Source organism: Telopea speciosissima, chromosome 11 (genome assembly GCF_018873765.1).
Source record: "Telopea speciosissima isolate NSW1024214 ecotype Mountain lineage chromosome 11, Tspe_v1, whole genome shotgun sequence".
Classification (NCBI taxonomy): Eukaryota; Viridiplantae; Streptophyta; class Magnoliopsida; order Proteales; family Proteaceae; genus Telopea; species Telopea speciosissima.
Window position 1 is genome coordinate 11,081,105 of NC_057926.1, and position 21,673 is coordinate 11,102,777.

General features: G+C 37.7%; 2 protein-coding genes across 2 annotated transcripts; one reads left to right on the plus strand and one right to left on the minus strand.

The window, feature by feature from the left end:
- Nucleotides 1-9,807: 9,807 nt before the first annotated feature.
- Nucleotides 9,808-16,132, plus strand: LOC122646573 (BTB/POZ domain-containing protein NPY1-like). The gene is made up of 4 exons (XM_043840149.1): nucleotides 9,808-10,018; nucleotides 12,919-12,988; nucleotides 13,538-14,710; nucleotides 15,456-16,132. Exons 1-4 carry the CDS (start codon nucleotides 9,957-9,959, stop codon nucleotides 15,990-15,992), a joined length of 1,842 nt encoding a protein of 613 aa, XP_043696084.1. The 5' UTR covers nucleotides 9,808-9,956; the 3' UTR covers nucleotides 15,993-16,132.
- Nucleotides 16,133-18,702: 2,570 nt separating this feature from the next.
- LOC122646574 (probable N-acetyltransferase HLS1-like) lies at nucleotides 18,703-20,579 on the minus strand. The gene is made up of 3 exons (XM_043840150.1): nucleotides 20,400-20,579; nucleotides 20,113-20,261; nucleotides 18,703-19,570 (listed from the first exon to the last, which is right to left on the minus strand). The coding sequence occupies exons 1-3, from the start codon at nucleotides 20,577-20,579 to the stop codon at nucleotides 18,703-18,705; spliced, it is 1,197 nt and encodes a 398-aa protein (XP_043696085.1).
- Between the last annotated feature and the right edge of the window lie 1,094 nt (nucleotides 20,580-21,673).

Sequence of the window (21,673 nt, forward strand, 5' to 3'; positions counted from 1 at the left end):
TGCGTATTATATGCGTATTTGAACGTTTAATTAAAAAAAATGTATTTTACCATATATTTTTGTATATATGGTAAAATACTCATTTTTTAAGTGCACCTGGATTATACACGTATTAAACACGAATTAAATGCGTTTAATACTTTTTAACTTAAAGTTTAGTTTTGTTAAAAAAAAAATAACCTCAAAACTTAAGAAAGAAAAAATTGCAAAACAAAACCCTCGCATAATACGATTTTGGTCTTCTTCTCTTCGAACCCTAGCCGCCGACAGCCCCCATTCCATTCATCTTCTTCATCTCCGTTCTCATTTCAGTTCAGGTGGCCGGCGAGACTTCCTTTGAGGTTGAATATCCCCTGCCCCCTTCCTATTATCGGTTCCCATTTCAATTCAGGTGGCCGGTTAATTTAGTTAGGTAAATCGATGATTGTAGAGGCAGATAAGCTCTGATCCTCTTCTTCTTCTTCTCCGTCTCTGTTCGTCAAACGGTTGTAGCGGTGCTCTTCTTCATCTCTGTAAGTCGTTCCTCTTCTTTTTCTCTTGGTTTTTTATTTTATTTTATTTTATTTTTTTTGTTTCATCTTTGTGTAGTTTCGGAACGAAATTTTCATAAACAAATATGATTCGAGTAACGTGAGTTGACAAAACTACTATTTGATGCAATTGATCATTGACTATATAATTCTAATGCCTTGTGAAGTAGTAGACCATTAAGCACAAGCAAGGCAACATGTCATCTGAGCTCTACATATGACTATATAAATTTTTAACCAACTACTAAAATACATGAACTTCCATTGGTGATGTTAGTTCATCTTAGAGATGAGTTCATTGATGTGAGCTCACCTTAGAGATGAGTTCTAGACTTCTAGAACACATTATGTCTTATTTTTTTCTTTTATGTTTGATGAGATAGTTTTATTGATTTTTTGATTTGTTAAATGATAATCTTATGAGATGTATTAGTTGTGAGGTTTCTTTTTGATAAAATCATTGTCTATATGCTATTAGTTTTTTTATTAGGTGGTGCATGTCTATTACATAATGAATATATGCCCGTATTTTTGCTTATAGAGCGACCGTATTAAACACATATTAAACATATATCGTATTATTGTCGTATGCGTTTTATTACGTCGAATTTTTTAAAAGTATTATTGTCGTCTAATTCGTTTAATTGCCGAATGTATCCGTTCCCATTCAATTGTCATGTACAAGTTGAAGATGGGCACTTAACAAGGTAGCTGGATTAGACAATTCAGAGTCCATAGTTCTTAATAAGAATATTAATGTGTTTGGCATAATTTTTTCTTACTATAAAAAAAAAACAAAAAAAACAAAAAAACAAAAAACAAAAAACAAAAAAACAAAAAACAAAAAAAAAGAAAAAGGAAAAAACTTTTTCACACATTTATTTTCGTGTGAAATTGACTTTAAAAATAATATTTTTACGTAAATTTTACATAGAAATAAATGGAATCAAAGGGGAAAAAAATATAATACAATCCAATGATATAGTTGGGAATCCCAACATTTTGGTTTTGCTCATGTGCCATCCGAGCGATCAAAACCAAACCTATGAATGGGAAGATGTCACTATGTATCAATCAATGTTAAAATGAAATCTTCATTTAGTTTTAGGGAAAAAAGTCATCTACATCTGATGCATGCTTTTCTACCTATTTTCTCCAGTAAATGATTCATATATGAGGATTATATGATTATGTATGGAGTTACAAGCAATTGATGTAGGGATTTTACTATGTTAGTGTTTCACTTGATCAATTAAATGTTAGTGACCTACTGGTAGAGATGTAAACAGATTGAATTCGGTCGGATAGTGGCAGTATCATATTCGTATCCGTTTATATTCGGACGGATTCGGATAATATCCTATCAGTTTTCAGACGGAGTCAGATAGTTTCCGGATAATGATTTTTTGAATATGGATTATCCTAAATGGATATGAACGTGGATCAAATACGAATTTTCGATTCTCCATTGACATCTTTACTGTTTTTATGATGAGGGCTAGGGTTGAGACTTGAGAGTTCAACAACTTCCTTTCTTCTACTCTTCTTAGTCTTTGATTTTCTCACATAGATATGTGATTCCATGTATCACATTGCATAAAAAATATATATAATCAAATAGAAAATATAGAAAAAGAATCACATTATCTTAACTTATAAAATTATAAAAATAAGATAACAAAATCAAATAAGGTAACTTAAAAGGATACACGGACACATAGATATATTTCAGATATTTTATTACTGTCGGATTGCTAAACGAATCGGATAATAATCGATCGGATAAGGGGATTATCATATTTGTATCCGATTAATTTCGAACGGATTCGGATTCTCCTAAACGAATATGAACGTGGATCGAATACAGATTTTTGAGTATCCATTTAAATCTCTACCCTACTAGATGTCTCATTGTTTGTTGGGCAAGAGATCTCTACTTGGTGGTATTTCCTATGCCACTGCCCCTTGGGTAGATACTCAGGCGTGCTCACCCACTGGAGAGCGTAGGAAACACCACCAAGTAGAGATCTTTTTCCCTTGGTTTTGTACATTGACTTGGATTCTAAGCATGAGATACCCCATTCAACGACCAGTTAAGGAAATTAGAACCCTAACCTAATTACACCCCTTGATGGGATCGAGGACTCCATTGATTGTCTATAAATTGTGGATTCTCGGTCCTCTCTCTAGCCCAATTGCTTTTGATTAACAGCTCCCATTGCCTAGATACACTAAAGGGGAGGAAGAGAGAGAGAAATTAATGGAGCCTCATTGGAAGATACGGATCGGGAGAACCAAACACACGAAACACAAGAAGAAAGACATCACAATGGGTTTAATGTGACTCTTCAAGGACACGAAAAAATTACAACTCTTTAAGAATGCAACGTTACTTTTCAAGTTTACGGAATAGAACACTTCAAGGTTCAAACTACTCAACTAAACAAAAATTCATTAATCCATTCTTCACTATTGAATGAGCATAGCTCTTACATATTTAAAGAGAAAAAATAAACTCTAATTTTCAAGCCCTAATTGCAATATATCCTGCGGCTAAGATTAAATCAGAAATTACATCATAAAATAAAAGGAAAATAAATATGAAAGTAAATCCTAATCTAATTTAGACTCTTGAAAATTAAGAAATACTAAAATTAATAAAACTCAAACTAAGAAAGGAGGGCTATTGAAGAAATCGGATAAAGCATGCTCCTTCATGAGTTTGTCCAAGGGGAGGGCACTCTCATCAAAACCGTTTCTCTCTCTCTCTAAATCCCACAATTTCCTAAAATATAGGAAATAATAGAATAAGCCTCCGTCTCACGTTATGTGTAGGTCCATATATTCCATATCTTTTAGACAGAATTTACAATTCCTAAAATATAGGGACGGGAAGACAGATGGTCGCCAGGACTGTTTTGTTGCACAGAAAATAGTCGTTTAATTTAAGTATTGCTTGTTCATCTTGTTATGGCCAAAATTGATGCGAAATTGATGTCAAGTTCAAGATTTTCAAAAACTCCATACCCTTTGCCGTACTCATCCTGGTACTCATCGAAAATTGGGGGTTTACTCAAATCAACTTGAACAATGCTTCGCTCGGCTACAATATCATCTCTTTGCCTGGGCGTCATCACAACTTCTCGCTCTCCTCCAAAGCTCTGATTATCAAATAATGGAGCCTCGTTGGAAGATACGGATCGGGAGAGTCAAACACACGAACACAAGAAGAAAGACATCACCATGGGTTTAACGTGACTTTTCAAGGACATGGAAAAATTGCAACTCTTCAAGGATGCAATGTAACTTTCCAGGGGTTACGGAATAGAACACTTCAAGGTTCAAACTACTCAACTAAGCAATAATTCATTAATCCACAATTCACTATTGAATGAGCTAGCATAGCTCTTACATATTTAAAGAGAAAAAATGAACTCTAAATTTCAAGCCCTAATTGCAATCTATCCTACAACTGCGATTAAATAAAAAATTATAGCATAAAATAAAAGGAAAATATATATATGTAAGTAAATCCTAATCTAATTTAGGCTCTTGAAAATTAAGAAATACGAAAATTAATAAAACTCAAACTAAGAAAGGAGGATTACTGAAGAAATCAGATAAAGCATGCTCCTTCATGAGTCCGTCCAAGGGGAGGGCCCTCTCATCAAAAACGTTTCTCTCTCTCTCTCTCTCTAAATCCCACAACTTCCTAAAATATAAGAAATAATAGAATAAGCCTCCATCTCACTTTATGTGTAGGTCCATATATTCCATATCTTTTAGATAGAATTTTCAATTCCTAAAATGTAGGGATGGGAAGATCATTGTAGAAATTGGTTATGCCTTGTATTTGCTCTCTTTCAAGTAAAAAACCTCAACCGAGTTGCTCATTGGGCTGTTTGATCGGGCTGGTTTCATAGTTTACATCTGGGTCTGCATCAGAAATATTGAGTTTCCACCTTCTGCACTAGATGAGATTGTTGCTCATGGCTCACAGAGATCTTACAATGGTGAACGATATGCATTTTCCTATTCTACTTTATGATTTGTGATTCGAAAATGCAATAGGCAAGATCCTATTATTTATATTTGTATAGGGATGAAAATCCCACATTTGGATATTCTACATGAATCTAATTTGATTTTTTCTTGCAAATTATATTTTTTTTAAGTGAATAAAAAAATAAAAAACATTCAACATGAAAAGTTCAAAAACCACAAGTGACTATCTGATAAGTCAATAACAACTACTACTGTGATTCCCCACCCTTAAGTCAAGAAGAGAAAATAAGTATCAACCCTACAAACATTTCCCAATCAAGAACCTTAAACCTCAGCCATCTTGTGAAACTACTCCTTAAAAGTTTAGCTAACTCAGATTAAGCCTGCCCAAGAAGTTCAACTCAAGGTTTAAAACTTAGAATCAGGTACAAGATTTTTCTCCATCGATTGCAATTTGAATTATCCTGATATCAGTCGAGAATTATTGGGACTCAACAAAAATTGGCTAAACTTGGTTGACACCATGAACAAAGAATTGAGGTTACTCGAAATAAATATCAGTGAATTACGAATTGAATTGATTAATAATGGGACGATCGGTTCCAATTCCTAATAGTTTTGGGACAACTATAGTGTCCAAACTTCTAAAATACCTTTTTAAGCATACAAATAATTAAATATATATTTATAATCATATAAATAATCAAATATTTATTCCTAGTTATAAAAACACTCAAATATCCATTCCTAAGTACATGGAGCAAGTAGATACTGGTACTCCTTTGTATCTTGTAGCTATTCTTGAAAACCTTGCAACAGAGGAACATAGCTAGAGATAACAAGAAGATGCCAATTGTTCCGAGCCATATTCACTTGGCGGTGAGAAACGATGAAGAGTTGAGCAAGTTGTTTGGTGCTGTTACAATAGCTAATGGTGGTGTGATACCCAATGTTCATCTCTTGTTGCCAAAGAAGACTGGTATCGACTCTTCGAAGTAGGTTGTTGGTAATGAAGAGAGTTAGACTACCTATTTTGTTCTCTATGTCAGAGGATGAAAAGATAATTTAAAGTCTGGAAGAAGAGACATTAAGGTATTGCGGCATGGAGTGGTAGTTTTAGATTACAATTCTTTGTCATCTTCTAACCCTTTTTCGATTGTGGTTATGGTTGTTATTACGATTTCGATTCTAATTACAATTTTGGTTTCTATGATCGATGACATTGACTTCTGCAACCTCTTCAACTACGATGATTTCACTTATCCTTTTCACTACAAGAGAACGGTAACTACAAAGGTGATTACAATCACTAGGCTGAGTTTTTCACTTACCCTTTCCATCACTATCATGACGAAGAAAAAGAGAGGTCGAAATTGATTATTTTATTAAAGGGAAAAAGCTCGGCACACCACCGATATACCATAGGCTAACGTCCATTGTGTCTATCTCTCTCTTCCCCTCTCCATTTTAAAATAACATTTGCCCCTCTTATATGATAAAGATACCCTATACCTCTGTTACAAACATGTACCCGGTTTGAGAAAATAAGACTGCAATGAAATTGTTGGTGGCCACGAATCGATCACGAATTAGTATTTGTGGTTGAGTCGCATAAATGAAGATACTTCTTAAGGTCTGAAACGCCCCCTATATTAGTGCAACCGGGGTTCCTTGCATTTTACCTCCAAGATAAAACAACCACCAAACCTTGGTCTTATGCACAAAGACTTCGGTTATAAGGGAAAGCATGGCTAGGCTCACTAGAAGGTTTAGAAAAATGATTTTAATGTTTTCAGAAAATCAGAAGGAGTGAGATTGTTTCCACTCAAAAAACCATAGAGAAATAGGCAACACCCCCTCTATATATATAAGAGAGGAAGAGACACCATTACGGGATATCTCCAAGAGATATACCCTAACATCATGTCTTTTTCCAAAATACTTGTTTGTTGCCCATGCAATCAAGTAGTCCAATAGTCACACCTATTGGTCATTTAGGTGCATATTGGTGCCTATTAGGAAACCGGCATAATCCTCTAAATATTTTGAATATTTAATTATAAAGACAAATTAAAATTCCAACAATCCCCCACAAGATTCGAAATATCGATAAAACATGAATGAGTTTAGTGAGCGTATTAGACACAGTAGGGCACATCGTTGCAGGTGTTTTCAGGACTTGAACCTACACTAGGTCTGATAAATTACACTACAAAAAGTCAGATTTCTTGAACCTTGCTTCATCATTGTAGCTATCTAGCCCACCAACCATATCCTATCGGTCGACCTTCACAATCAATCCATTTTAAATATGGACATTTTTTTTATTTAAAAATCAGCCTTGTCCCTTATCCTGGACTCATGGGTTATTGATTTTACAGATATTAAATATTGAAAAACTGACAATTTTAAGGAGGGGCTGGTGAATCATTCCAAAATCAGATCTCAGAATAAATTTATTCATTAATGGGACTGTACAGTTTAGGTTTTAGAGGGCCGACTCTGAAATAGTTCTCGGCTTTGATCCATTATTTATTTATTTATTTTTGGTAGAATCCTTAATTTGACACCTTAAACTATATAAAGTGAGGGAGCCCAACATAATATATGTTGTTGTTAGGTATACACACTTAGTCCTTTTGAGTTCTTACCATGGAAGAAAAACTCAACAGAAGCCTGTCGAAACCACCGAGTTAACTTGATTTCATAGGTTTTCGAGATGAGTTGAAGGGGGACTTTATAAAATCCTTGGATTCGACCGAGTTTCGATGGTTTCGATTGGTTTTGATCATATTTTGATAGTTTTGACACTTATGCCCATCGAATCTTGGGAAAATTTGGCTCGAAACCAAGACAGATCGGTATTTATGCTAGAAACCAGGACAGACACTTAGTTATGTCTAATATTATTTAAGTAAATGCTTTTGAATTTCATTTACTTAAGATATTATTCATACAGAAATAAATACCCCCTATTTGAATCCAATAAAAATAGTTAAAAAATTAAATTCCAAAATGAAAAAAAATCAACCCCCTAGTTCAATAACAAAAACTGGATTTTCGCCTGCAGATGCAATTTTCAACTTTCTAATGCTAGGGTTTTTCTCAAATCTAAAAATTCCATAAATCTTAATATGGTAAAACATTGCTAAAAACTAAAAGTGCGGTAAAATATTTATTTGTTTTGATGTCTAAAATAATATTTTGACAGTATTCGCACACACCAAATTAACTTTGAATGGTACATAACTCCTTCAAGATAAATCAGATTTAAACAATCTTGGACTTGTTAGAAAGCTATCAAAACAAAACTTTCTAACAAATCCAAGATTGCTTAAATCTAAGTTATATTGAAGGAGTTATGTTTCGGGCAAACCTTATTCGATACCATGTCAAAGAACAATAATAGGGATCTAGAGGAGAGACTCTCTTCACCCATGTGTTGGGTTGGTCCGTGGTGCTTTTACAATCACATGCGTGCATTACCTATCCAAAAAAAAAAAATATCAAAGAACAATATACAGTATCAAACTTGGATCAAAACCACAAGTAATATTATTAGTGTTCTCTATGTAAAACTAATGCATGGATTGAGTTTAAATGTAAAAAATGGGCAACACAACAAGAATTAAGGCAAAAAAACAACTTCTGGGCCTCGAAACCAAGGTTTGAGTTAGCCTGGAGAAAGTCCCAAGTGTCGATCGAGATATGGCCGAAACTGAGATAAACTTGGTTTCTGGCTGGTCGAAACCTAGTCGAAACCCGAGTTTTAGAACATTGGTTCTTACTTGTTACCTCAAATTCTACAAGCTTGGAAAAAAACTCTTACCCAACTCCCTAAAAGTGCAGTGCGGTTCAGTTTGGGGTGGAGGTCGACCGTTGGATGTCGCACCTGCCAGGTGTTGACCTCTCCACCTTGAACTACACCATTGAGGAATTGGAGAGGATTTAAATCCCTACAAGCACTGACCTTGCCAGCCACTAATCAGGGTATTGCATTGTGACAATCAATGTTGGGCTTGGCTGGATCAGCGGGTCGCATGAAGTGAACAACATAAAACTCAGATCATTGTTTCTAATTTTGGGATCGATCTCGGGGCTGATATCGATTTGTATAGGTAAAAATTGGTTAGCATCAGTAAAAAAATATCCATAAATCTGATTTCGATGGATTGGTTCCCGTATCGGTCAGGATCAGTTGATATTCTAATATTGGCTCGGATCGAATGATATTATCCAACTAATATTTAAAAATTCAAAAATAATTAAAAGTAAATAAAAAAATCACGGCCGATCCGATCTTGAGATTGAGATTACGATAATGCCCGATACCTATTGATCCGATCGAGTTGACCGATCCACAAATACCGGGCACGATTGGTTTATTATTCAGGATTGGTCTAGGCCATTTGACGGATCCGATCCGAGATTAAGAATCATGACCCGGATCCAACTAAAATTTATTGGTCCACGTTTACGGCAAACAACGAATGATAAGGACACACGCATCCCTGGGACGGTAGTAAATGCATGGAGTGGACACACCAAAAAAGTTACAAAGAATTGAACACCAGCCGGAAGTGAAGAGGGGTGGATTGGACAATTCACAATGAGAAAACGCCGAAAGGGAAACAAAGAAGGGCATTTTGGTCATTAAAAGGATGGCGTGCAGTAACGGCATAAAGCTCCTTTAAAGTCTCTGACTCTCTGGCTCTGCAATAGTCCCCTACAAGCTCACACTGTAATCACTCTCAACACCTCTCCCTCTCTCCCTTTGCAAGTTTGCATTATCTGAGTGAGTGAGAGAGAGAGAGCTTACAGGGAAAAAGGAAAGAGGAGATATCGAGATTTTACTCCATGAGATCAGAGTGATTTAAAGCAAAGGCAGCGAAAAGAATTGAAAAGAGAACGAAGGCGGAAATTTCTTGTGGGCGCATGATATTTTTTCTTTTTAATATTTTGGATATGCAATGGTCGTCATCAACCTTGTCCGTAAAGAATTCGAAAAAGTAAGAAAATGATTTCGAAACCAAAGTAGACGAAGAGAGATTATCCATGGTTGGTGTTCAACACCAGGATAACCTCTGGCCTAAGTTTCTCTCTCTCGCTTGCAATAGTCAAATAGTGGGAACAGTGGTTTCCACAAAAAAACTGCTTTGGTCCTGAATGGGTTTCATGTGGAAATTGGTAAGGCTTCTCTGCAAATTTAAAGGGGAGGCAGAAAAAGGGCGAGGAGAGACGTAACAGTTGTGTTATTCGGTTCCGAGGAGGGGGCTAGTGGTGATTCACGGAAGCTCTGAGTCTGACACTGTGCTGCCGGGTGATAAAAATTGTTTTTTCAGTGGTCCAGAGAGGTTTTTCGGGCGGTTTAAAGTGGGTTTTATTCTATATTTTGAAGTTTTAATTTCTGGGTATTGAGAGATGAAGTTTATGAAGCTGGGATCAAAGCCGGATGCGTTTCAAGCTGATGGCAACTGTATCAGGTGAAACTTCCATTTAAATTTCTTACCTCTCCCTTTTGAACTCTGTTTCATCTCTCTATGGTTCAAAGCTTGTTCATTTCTTCTCTTTGTCACCCCCCAAATTTCCTGGTTTTGTGTTCTTCCACTTTGTATAGTTTATGCTCATGAGATTATTTTTATTTCTCCCCATTTATTGGTGTCATTCGTTGCCTCTTCTTTGTGTACGGGATTGTCAGGCTATTTGTTTAGTTTCTAGTATGTTCCCAATCACTTCTCAAATTGCCTGAAATGCCGGTAATTATTAGTTATATATTCTGATCATGTACTGCATTGGAGAAATTATCTTTTAGTGGGTGGTGAGTTTCATCAAATATGATATTGTTGTTTTTGATTCTTCTAGTTTTTTTTTTATTAGCTCTTAAGCACTGGGTTACTGTATTTCCAAATCTTCCTAGGGGGGGTGGGTGGGTGGGAATTAGGGGCTGGGTTTTATCTCTATATTCTCACAAATGGGTTGCCTGAAGCTCTTCGAAGCAGAAGAGAAGTACTGGGTGAATAACTGTTTGATACTAGAAAGCATTTTAGTAACTGTGAGGTCCAGATCTGAGACTTTGATCCAGTCAAGAGGTGGTCCATGAACTGACCTGTCCTGAACTGCTGATTAGTGAAATGCTGGGCCTAGATATTATGACTTGGGAGGGAAATGCTTGTTACAGTTAAAAATGCCATGCACTTTCTGTATGCTGTGACATTAGATTATTAAGAACATGCACACGTGAAGCAAACTCTCTAGAGGGAAAGGGAGGGGCCGGCTTTCAATTGGTCCACGCACCTATCAGATGTTTTCTGTTAGAACTTAACCCAATTGGAATATCTAAATCTATAACTTGAGTTCTGCTTTATCAAATTGTTTAGGATTGTCCATCGAACTCAGTCATACTTCCAGAGAAAGTAGAGAGCTTGAATAGATTATTGTCACTCAATTGTGATGCTTATGGGTAAAGATCCTTAATCCACATTAGCTAGAGCAGGCATGTGCCTATCCTTGGTCGGTATTTGGTCCTTTGATTGTAAATCCAATGGTATTTTGGTAATTAACCAAACATGCTGCTGGGCTGTTGAAACTTTCCACAGTATGACTTGCAATGTCCTTCCTATGTTATGTTGAGAGTTGATTTGCAGCATTGAATCCCAAGCGTGGAATCTATCAAATGGTGTGTGACATGGAATGGATTTTAAGATGTAATGATCAATTCCAATTACTCTAATTATCCACTGGTGACTGTACTATAAGTGCATATTTTAATTCTACAGCATTGAACTATGTGACAACTCATCTAAAGAGAACCTTAAGCAACAATATCATTGTCAATGAAGATGTTTGATGTTACATAGTAGCTAGAGCAAGAGTCATACGCTGCTGCCTTGACGCAATGTTGTTCAATTACAAATAGGATGATGATTCTGTTGGCTGTTCTTTGTCTTATTGAAGCACAACTCTTGTTGTTGGTTTGGGATGAGGTTGTAGAAAAGCCTAGTGTGACAGAGGATCTACAATTGCTAGTCTTACAATTTGTTGCAGGCTCCTAAATCAAGGATTCATGTGGTTGGCAACTTGGCATTGGCATGCTGAGAATGTGACAAGTATGTTAAAATGTTCAAGAAGGTTTGCAGTTGATCCTAGTAGCATGTCCTGTAATTGATGATTAGTCTATCCTCAATCTACTATAACCTATCACCTTGGTTATCTTAAATATGAATTAAACATCCTTAAATTTCTCGTCCTACTAATTTATAATTTCATCTTTTGTAATTATTGCATGGTGAATCCTGTCTCCCATTAGTCCCATGCCATACAGTGGTGATAAATGCCTTTTGAGGGTTATTGGACAAGAAGGCACTAACTTAAGCTTTATTTGTTTTTCTGAAATATCCACCAGACCAACAACATCATGGTTGAGGTCTAGTAAGGACATTAATAACAAGTTACTAGTAGGAATACCTTTTTTTTTTCTTCTTTTCAAGTGGTTCTGATAATAGCAGAACTTGATCCCACACATACTTTGGAATAAAGCTGACACAGCAACCACTGAGAGAAGGATACAATTTGGTGCCATGAACACTCATGATTTAATAATTCTTCGAAGGATACTTCCTATGTGGTTTTGGAGTCCGTGAAAGCAAAGGAATAATCTTTAGGTGAATTTGTTTGGCCTTCTTGTTGGTGCAATGATCAAGAATCAACCTCCCCCCCCCCCCCACCAATAAGAACCCAAGAGTCAAGGTTAAGAGGAGAATTGGCCTTTGTGTGTTTGCGGGTTCCTTCTTTGAGTTCTTGCTACAGCAGTGCTCCACACCCCCCCCCCCCTCCAAAAAAAAAAAAAAAAAAAGAAAGGAAAACGACACTTGTTTTATTTCATTAGGCTTCTTCTCTGCGCAAGGATTTTCTAGAGAAGGTATTTGTTTCTCTGATTTGGGTTTATTAAATCATTTTGTTTGGTGTGCAGTGATGCTGAATTTCTTGTTGACTGCATTGAAAGTCTTATTTTAATATTTAGAAAAAATAAATTCTTGCTCTGGGTACGGATAATTTATTTAGGTAATATTGAAAATTTCTTTATGCTCTTTTTAGCAGTTTGGGCATTTTTCTTAGTATTTATATTCATTTTATCCATGGCTGTTACACTGTTTCCGTAATCTACTAGATTAATTGGCTAATTTCATTTATAAATGGAAAAGTCTGAATCATGTGCTCCAAAATTGGGGATTGATTTGTTATCAACAGTCCAAATATTGTATTCCTCCATTGTGTCTTTCTTTCTACATGCGCTATTGATCCATCTCAGATATTTTTTCTTCTATTCATTCAGTTGTTGGGGTTCTTCCTTATTGGCTTTATCATAATTCATCCACTGATGCAGGTATGTAGCATCTGAGCTTGCTACTGATGTTGTCATAATTGTTGGGGAAGTGAAATTTTATCTGCACAAGGTAAGTTTCCTGCTTTCTGTTCTATATTGGATCATGAACTGTATTGTATGATCTGAAATTTGTTCCTTACAAGATGAACTACCAAAATATGTACAATTTTTTAGTACTCATGAAGGATGAAATATTTTCTCAACTTTTTTATGGGCAGCTAGAACTTGATAACCAAGTCTTCGTCACATTTTGTTCTCTTGTGGACCTCAATTGATAGGAATTCAGAACAACTAGAAAAGTATCATGCACAAATTGTTAAAGGAATGTTTGATACAAAATAACTTCTAGATAAACATTAATGCCGGTTTGTATGCAAAGTCATTGTTTGTGTATCTCGGTGAACTTTTTCATTCCCTATCATGACAGAAGACAAAAGTTACAAACTATTGTGATCCCATAAAGAGAAAAATTAACTTCTGACCAACTGTAACAACTACATTTACTTCTTATTGAGCTTGTTGATTGGTTTAGTTTTGGAAGTAATGCTGTATTCCATCATTTTATCACTCTTAAATAGATTGCCAGAACCAACTCTCAATTATTGACCTGTGTGTGCAGTTTCCTCTATTATCCAAGAGCAATCGTTTGCAAAAGCTCATACCGAGAGCCAGTGAGGATAACACTGATGAAGTCCGCATGGTTGATTTTCCAGGTGGACCAAAAGCCTTCGAGATATGTGCCAAATTCTGTTATGGTATGACTGTCACCCTCAGTGCTTACAATGTTGCCACTGCTCGATGCGCAGCCGAGTACCTGGAGATGACAGAGGATGTTGATCGTGGAAACCTAGTTTTCAAAATTGAGGTTTTCCTAAATTCAAGTATCTTCCGCAGTTGGAAAGATTCTATTATTGTCCTTCAGACTACCAAGTCTCTTCTACCATGGTCTGAGGATCTGAAGGTGGTTGGGAGATGTATAGACTCTATTGCTTCTAAAACCTCAGTGGACCCATCAAACGTCACTTGGTCATACACCTATAACCGCAAGTCAGCAGTGACAGATCAGATTAGTGAGAGTGGGGCAAGATTACAGCAGAAGTTTGTCCCCAAAGATTGGTGGGTTGAAGATATATGCGAGTTGGATATTGACCTCTACAAGCGAGTAATGTTTACTGTGAGGTCAAAGGGGAGAATGTCCGCTGATGTGATTAGTGAGGCGCTCAGGGCATATGCTATCAGATGGCTACCAGATTCTCTTGATGCTCTGGTTTTTCATGACTATACCCAGAGGAACAGGTCTTTAGTTGAAACCATCATCTGCTTATTGCCTTCTGACAAGGGTTCTGAATGTATGTGTAGTTTCTTGCTGAAGTTGTTGAAAGTTGCCATCCTGGTTGGAGCTGGTGATGCACCAAAGGAAGAACTTTTGAAGAGGATCTGTTGGCAGTTGGATGAAGCTACTGTCTCTGATCTACTGATTCCGGCACAAGCACCAGATACCACCATTTATGATGTGAAGCTGGTGCAGAATATTGTGAATCGATTTGTAATGCAAGCCCGGCATACTCAAGATTTGGATTTTGTTGAGAGAAAGGAGAAGGTTTCAGATGTTTTCGTTTTGGGGAAAGGGTCATGGCTGAATGTTGGCAAACTTGTTGATGGATATCTGACAAAAATTGCCTGTGACCCAAATCTACCTGTCTCCAGTTTCATTGACCTCTCGCAATTGATTCCTGAATCAGCTAGACCAATTCATGATGGATTATACAAGGCTATAGACATCTACCTGAAGGTAAGCATTTTGCGTGGTGCATCATAATAATTTTAGGGGCCATTACTTGAGCAATGTTAAAAGGTTTGGGCTGCCAGGGGCAAATGCCCGGGTTTGAGTCTTGAGAGCAGCCACTTTGCGCAAAAAAAGCCGAAGATTAGAACTGTCTCCAAACACACTCCTTCTAGGACCCCTTATAGGCAGGATCAGCAGTGTGGAATGGCCCTTTTTATCATATTAATTTTCACTTACTTTAACCTTGTAAGGCATGTTTTGGCATTTCTATTCCAAAACATCCATCTGTGACATGGCACAGTGTGGGTTGCTGGGTATCTACAACTTTCAAAAAACCAAGTGTTTTGTGGTTTCCTCCTTCAAACATGCAGTCGAACTTCAACAGGATCAGTTAGTTTGGCCATGGACACCAACAATAGTAAATTTTGATCATTAGGCATATTGTAATGGAACCATCGGTGGTAGGTTTAGGAGTCAATTCAGACATGAATTCCTAACCAAATAAAATTTGTCTGATTTCATGGAGGCATGAATATCGAGTGCAGAACTTTGTTCTTCCAGATCCTGCTCCTTGTTTCTTTCTTTTTAATTATTTTAATTGGACTTTCTCCCTAGCATATGGTCTGTATTCTTCCTTTAAAATTTTCTACAATATATTTGATGAATAGTATCCATATCAGTTTCTAAAAACTGAGGAACTGATGATATATGGAAGATCTGAACTCTTTTTTTTGTGTGTGTGTGTGTTCAGGAGCACCCTAATTTGACGAAAATCGACAAGAAAAAGATTTGTGGCCTAATGGATGTCAAGAAATTGTCAATGGATGCATGTATGCACGCAGCACAAAATGAATGTCTCCCACTTCGTGTAGTGGTCCAGGTCCTCTTCTTTGAGCAGGTCAGGGCTGCTGCTGGGGGCTTAAATGCCCCACAAAATGTTTCTCTTGAGAGTTCGCGTTCTACTGCAAACACAGAAGAATGGGAGAGTACAGTGCCAGAGAACTGCAAATCACTCAAGAAACAAATGAGCCAAATGAAGATTCGTGATGATGAGCATCAGAAGATTCGGGAGAAGAAAACAAAGAAGGGCAGCAAAAACAAAGGTGGTGGTGTGTTGCTTCCATCACGGTCAAGGAGAATCTTTGACAAGTTGTGGGTTGGGGGTAAGGGGCATGGTGGAAACAGGAGCTCAGAGACATCAGGGAGTTCTCAGAGCCCAACTTCACTGAATCCTGAGGAGACCAGATCATCTGGTTCCCCCAGACACACAAGGTATTCCATATCTTAAAGTATTTTGAGCTGTACATGTCCTGATGCAGTTCAGAAGATTATACTATCAAATCAAAGTGTAAAAAGTGGTGGTTTTCTGCTGAGGCTGATTTATGTCATCTCTTCCTGCTATAGTAATCCGAAGAAGTTTTTGCTGCAAAAAGATGTAATTAGTTCATGCTGTCTTTCTTATACGTCTCCCTGTTTGTGTAGCCTTCCACTGTTTCCCATAGTGCATTGGTTTAATAGGAATTTTTTTTTTCATTTCCCTGTCTTAAACGGTTATTAGTTGAGATTTGGTGGGCCAACATTTATTTTTATGGGTGGTATCGATATGAAACTGACCAAGCGCTCTCTCAAGAAGTCGTAAGGTAGGAATTATTGTGCTGCTCTCAACTTTAGTTCTGGTTTGAGCCTACCCTTAGTTTCATCCTTTGAATTCCAACTGATGTATCATATGATGTTTCATGTGATACTTGTACAGTTATTTGACTGCGTGGAGCCGGAGGTGGTTATTTAGGTAATTCAATACTAGTGGAATGATAGATTTTGTGTTAGCATGCATCAACAGGGGAAATTCTTGTTGGAAACCAAATTAGAGGCCGATATCCGATTGCATTTTCTGTTAATAAGGTACTGCAGCCAACTTAATAACCATCTATATAAACCCAAATTGATTTTGTGATGGAGATTTGTGTTTGCAAAATTTTGTATTCAGGCGAAGTCGATGTTCACTGGTTGACACGGTCAGAGGTACTTGTGCTTTTATGTTTGAATCTCATATGCTGAAGCAAACTTGAAATTGGTATCAAGATATTAGAATTATGAGGGAATTACTGACTTGATAGGAAACATGTGGAACTTGAGTATGTAGTTATTTTTAACTTCCCATTTGATTTTGATGGTGATTGACATAAAAGAAGAAATTTGGTTGCTTGTTTCGGATAATAAGCCACATACTATGTATGAGTGCCAGAGAACCACTACCTTTACAGCCAAAGAAGGTATGGAAGTGTTTAAATATAGTGACATGTGAGATATAACCTAGAGGAGGGGGGTGAATAGGTTATCACTAGTGAAATATTAGTCTTTTTAAATTTTCGTTGATTAAGACAAGATAGATAAAAATAAATACTCAAAAAGAAGAACACACAAGATTTATAGTGGTTCGGCTAACCCAACTTACATCTACTTCTCTCAAACTTGAGAGAATTTGGGTGGCTACTCTATGGTATAACACTCTGCATCTATGATAGAGGCAGAATATGTAAGGGATGGCTTGTTGCTAGCTTGGGGCATTCAGATAAAGCATGTGACCGTTTTTTCTGATTGCAAGTCCCTTGTAGCTCTGTTGAATTCTTCTATTACTTCTATTAATTGGGCTATAAATTCCATTGTTAAGGAGAGTTTAGCTCTGGTGTTCTTTTTCTATTGTCAGTTTTTTATATATTCCTTCGTCAATGAATAGGTATGCCCACATCCTTGCGGCTTCCCTTCTTAAGATCTACTGTCTGGTGGATGCATCCAAACCTCCTTTGTTGTAAACCCTGCTATTCCCTCAAGGAGGAACTTCTCCTCTTTCTTTAGATAATACATTTTGACCGAAAGGGCTTTATTTGACCCCACAAAAGAAAGTGGTAATAAACAATGTAAGGCATCTATGTATTGGGAAAAGTAGTTGTTGCGTCAGGAAACCTTTGGTTTGGTCTACCTAGGATGAACCTGCAAAAAATCGAGTGAGCAAAGGAGAGTCGGTATAGCTCCAGTCAAGGACTCTTCGATGCCTAAGTCAGGTCTCCAACGCACCAGCGGTTCCCCTTCTTGAAAAGTTAGATGGCATTTGAGCCTCATATTTGGGTATTTATAGTGTGGTTTTGGGTGGTTATGGGAAGAGTCCTTGTAAGGAAAGAGTCCAACTTACGTAGGAGACCTCGCACCGGAGTTGTATTAGGAAGTGGACTCCTCACATGGTAAGAGTCTTTAGTTGAGTAGGATACGATTCTATCATTTGATGCGGCTGATTCCTGGTGACTCAGCATATCCCGTGATCTTTGGGATGGGCTTACGTGGCCCCTTGACTTGCTCGAGCCACGGTTGTTGTTTCGACTTAGGATTTTATAAGTAGATCCGGTTTGTTCTAGGCTGACCTTACGTCAGGCCGACCCGTGATTTGAAGCCGACTTTGTGCGAGTGCCAAGTGGGAAGCCTCGATCCGAGTGTAAGCACTCGGTTCTTCCATTGGTAATTTCCTTGTTGCCTGAGTGCAGACCACTCGGGTCTTCCTTGTCCTTTGATCTTGAACATGTGTCTGAGTGAGGGTACTCGTTCTCGCTTAATCTTGATCCGAGTGGGAGCACTCAGCTCTAACCACTCGATTCCTCTACGATATGAGCCGAGTGTGAGCGCTCGGCTCTTCTCAATCCTTAGCGGAGTGTGAGTACTCGGCTCTTCTCTTGTTCCCCTGGCGTGTATTGCTGGTTGGGTGTGCCAAGCGCCGACCAAGTCACGGCTTGGTCCGACCAGTTATATTTGTCCTGTCTTTGGGTGGCCATGTGGCATTCTTTAATTGGTCCGTTAGTTTTTGACTCATTAGTAGTTACATAACTTTTTTCTTTTTACTTCATACATTGTTAGGTCCATTATGGACAATGATATTTTTGTGTTTTTTTTTTTTTTTTTTTTTTTTACGTAGAGCCTTCGCGCTCGAACGTGGAGATTTTATTGAAAAGTCAAAAATCTCGAGGGTCAAAGAAAATCACTGGCGAGGATGGACGAGATGTAATCCAATCAGGGACCCCAGACTTCTCATCTTCATAATCTGTCGTCGATAACTTCTTCATACACCACAAGTCCTCAGCCCAGGAAAACCTTCTCCAATGTGGGACCGCTTCTCTCACTGGGTCCATCCTTCCTACCTCTGCCACCAAGGCCCCACACCCAAGATCATCACTTGCCATATTATGAGCAAATGCACATAGACTCTTCATAAGCCGCGAAGCACCTTTTCCTCCCTCCATGTGCAGCCCATACAAAGAATAAACCCCAAATGGTCGAAACACGTCTGGTATTGATGGTATCCTCAGCCACGGCATCCAAGCGTCTAGCATTCGACTCCCAACGCACAAGGCGTAGTTTAGCACCGATACTCCCTTCACTTGCAACTTGAACACTTCCTTGCTGTTCCACACGCTCAAGATAGCAAAACACGGTGGAAGGTGGCCGGATTTTGGGTCCCACTTATGGAGAACTCTCTTGGGTAAAGCCATGAACGTTCCCAAGTTGAGTTTGTTGGAGATAATTACGTCTATGTCCTTGGGGAAGAACTCCGAGTTGGTGAAGACTCGTCGGTAGATTGACTCGGCGAGATGTGGAGCGAGTCGGATGATTGTAATCCCCGGACCTATGGGCTTGTAATGTGCATGCACCGGTTGAACCAGGATTGTGGGGGTACGGAACTTGACATAGGCGCATTTTAGCGTGAAGAGGTTGATGGAAGCCTCGTTGGTGCAGTCTGTCGCCATGTATGCGTATTCCGCACCTTCCTCCTTGCACCACTCCTCCAGCTTCTCCACCAGTTTTGTGGCAATGCCTTTTCGCCTATGAGAGATCTTTCAGAGTGTGAGGATTCAGTTATTTTCCAACAAAAAAAAAGTGTGTGAGATTCAGCCCATTTTAGCAAATAGAAACTATTTTTGTTAACGTGCGCACTTAATTAATCCTTTTTTTTTATCTTTTCTCCACCTGCCCTTTTGCATTTATTAGTGTATTCTCTTTAGTCATTAGGGAATCTAATCGTCCTTTTGATGGTTATTTTATGATAATGAAATGAAGAAGATAATCTTCTCGAGGGAGAGAGCCATTAGAAAGAAAAAATGACTCAGCACCCTCCGAATTTTTATCTTCTCAAGTGCGGTTCACTGTCCAGTGCATCTTTAAAGTCCGTCGATGGTCAAAAACATGTTCTTAGATTTTTATCCTCTTAAATGCAGTGCCACCATGGGATGCACTTTAAAAATATACTGGACAATGCGTCATACTTGAGACGATGAAAATCCAATATGAAATTAAATCTAATGAATGGTTTCAGGGTGCTTAAAGTAAAAAACAACCATTAATGCAAAATATAGAGATAAGGTCACCTGTGTGTGGGCAACACACGAAGTCCAAGAATGTAAGCAACTTTTGCATAGATAGGGAAGCTGCCTATAGGTTCCTTCCCTCTCGTAACTGTCTTTATACATCCCCTTATAACCCCAACAATTCCTTTGTCTTCTCCATATTCTGCAACCTATTTTCAAGAAAAATAGAATTAATCATTAATTAGATTAGAGAAGAAGAATTATAAAAGCAAATCAAAGTGGTGAATTAAGTAGTAAATAATATATAATAGGAGAGGATTAATTATTGATCTCTCTACTTATCATACCAGCATAACATAGGAGGGAGAATGGCGGATTCGGCAAATGGGATCACCCATGAGGTCAGTATCGAGCGAGGGCTTACCTTGAAGCCCAAGCTCGCACTGCCTCTCCATCTCTTCAACTTCTTCTCTATCCTTCTCCTTATCATATTCTCTGACTCTTACCGATACATCTTCTTTCCTCATACTCAGAGATTAACTCTTTCAACTCGATCTCACTCTCTCTACAACTCACTACTACTCTTTGATTAATTCTCTTTATCCTTCTCGTTATTATTTATAGAACACTGCCCACCTGGCGAGTGGTCTACAATTATTGGGTTCTTATTAATCCATGTCTATCCCATGGTGATGTGGAAACATTGGAAAGCATGAAAATAATTTGGGAACTTCTAAAGTGGGTCCGGTGTTGATGGACATAACGCATGATTCCATTCAGACGGTGGACAATGCTTCTTGCAATATTCTTCTAATAAAGAAGATCTTGGAATTATAAAAAAATTTCTACACTGGGGCCCATTTGGTCCTCTTTAAAGATTAAAAGAAAGGACGAAAGAAGCATAAGATTCTTCTGAGTATGTTTTATATATATGACCATGAATTATGGATTTTTCCAGATGTGGTTATAGGGAGTTCACACGTGTCAGATGATTGGAATTTTCATGCTGACATGGCAAATTTTTCCAAAAATTATGGGAAATTGGGAAGGATTAAATATACCTTTACTTGGCATATCCTCTTTTTATTTTATTTTTCTTGAGTCAATAAAGGGTGAGAGTATAATGATAATTTAAGAGTCCAATCATGGGATCATTTCAATAACATTCTATAAAAAAAAAATTTATTATATAAAAATAAAGAAAAAAGAAGAACACAATCTTATTATGTATATTCTTGCGTATGTCTTTTAACATCTCACTCATGGACCCTTTATTCTCTCTCTCCAAACAATGCTTTGATCATATTGGACAATTCTGTCACCCTCACCCTATTGCTCGGTTCATGCACTCTGAAGTCGTATGAAATCCACTCTCTCAAAATATTTATGATGGATAATGATGGTATAAGTCCATATTTGATAAGTGAAACTGAGGAAGTCAGGGGACTTCTTCAAGGGATCAATGAGCAGTGTTACTGGGTCGCACATTCATAGAAAAGTTGGTTAGGAGGTGAGCATTTGACCCTTTTGTTTTTAAAGAATGATAAAATGATATGACCATGGGACTGTTGGCCTGTGTTATTTGATATTCAATACCTTACAAATAGGGGATGTAAACAGA

Coding starts and splice junctions, on each gene's coding strand:
- LOC122646573 (XM_043840149.1), top strand. CDS start 9,957: ATGAAGTTTATGAAGCTGGGATCAAAGCCGGATGCGTTTCAAGCTGAT. Junction 12,989..13,537: donor TGAAATTTTATCTGCACAAG/GTAAGTTTCCTG, acceptor CTGTGTGTGCAG/TTTCCTCTATTATCCAAGAG. Junction 14,711..15,455: donor CTATAGACATCTACCTGAAG/GTAAGCATTTTG, acceptor GTGTGTGTTCAG/GAGCACCCTAATTTGACGAA.
- LOC122646574 (XM_043840150.1), bottom strand. CDS start 20,579: ATGAGGAAAGAAGATGTATCGGTAAGAGTCAGAGAATATGATAAGGAG. Junction 20,262..20,399: donor CTCCCTCCTATGTTATGCTG/GTATGATAAGTA, acceptor TCTTGAAAATAG/GTTGCAGAATATGGAGAAGA. Junction 19,571..20,112: donor CGTGTGTTGCCCACACACAG/GTGACCTTATCT, acceptor GATCTCTCATAG/GCGAAAAGGCATTGCCACAA.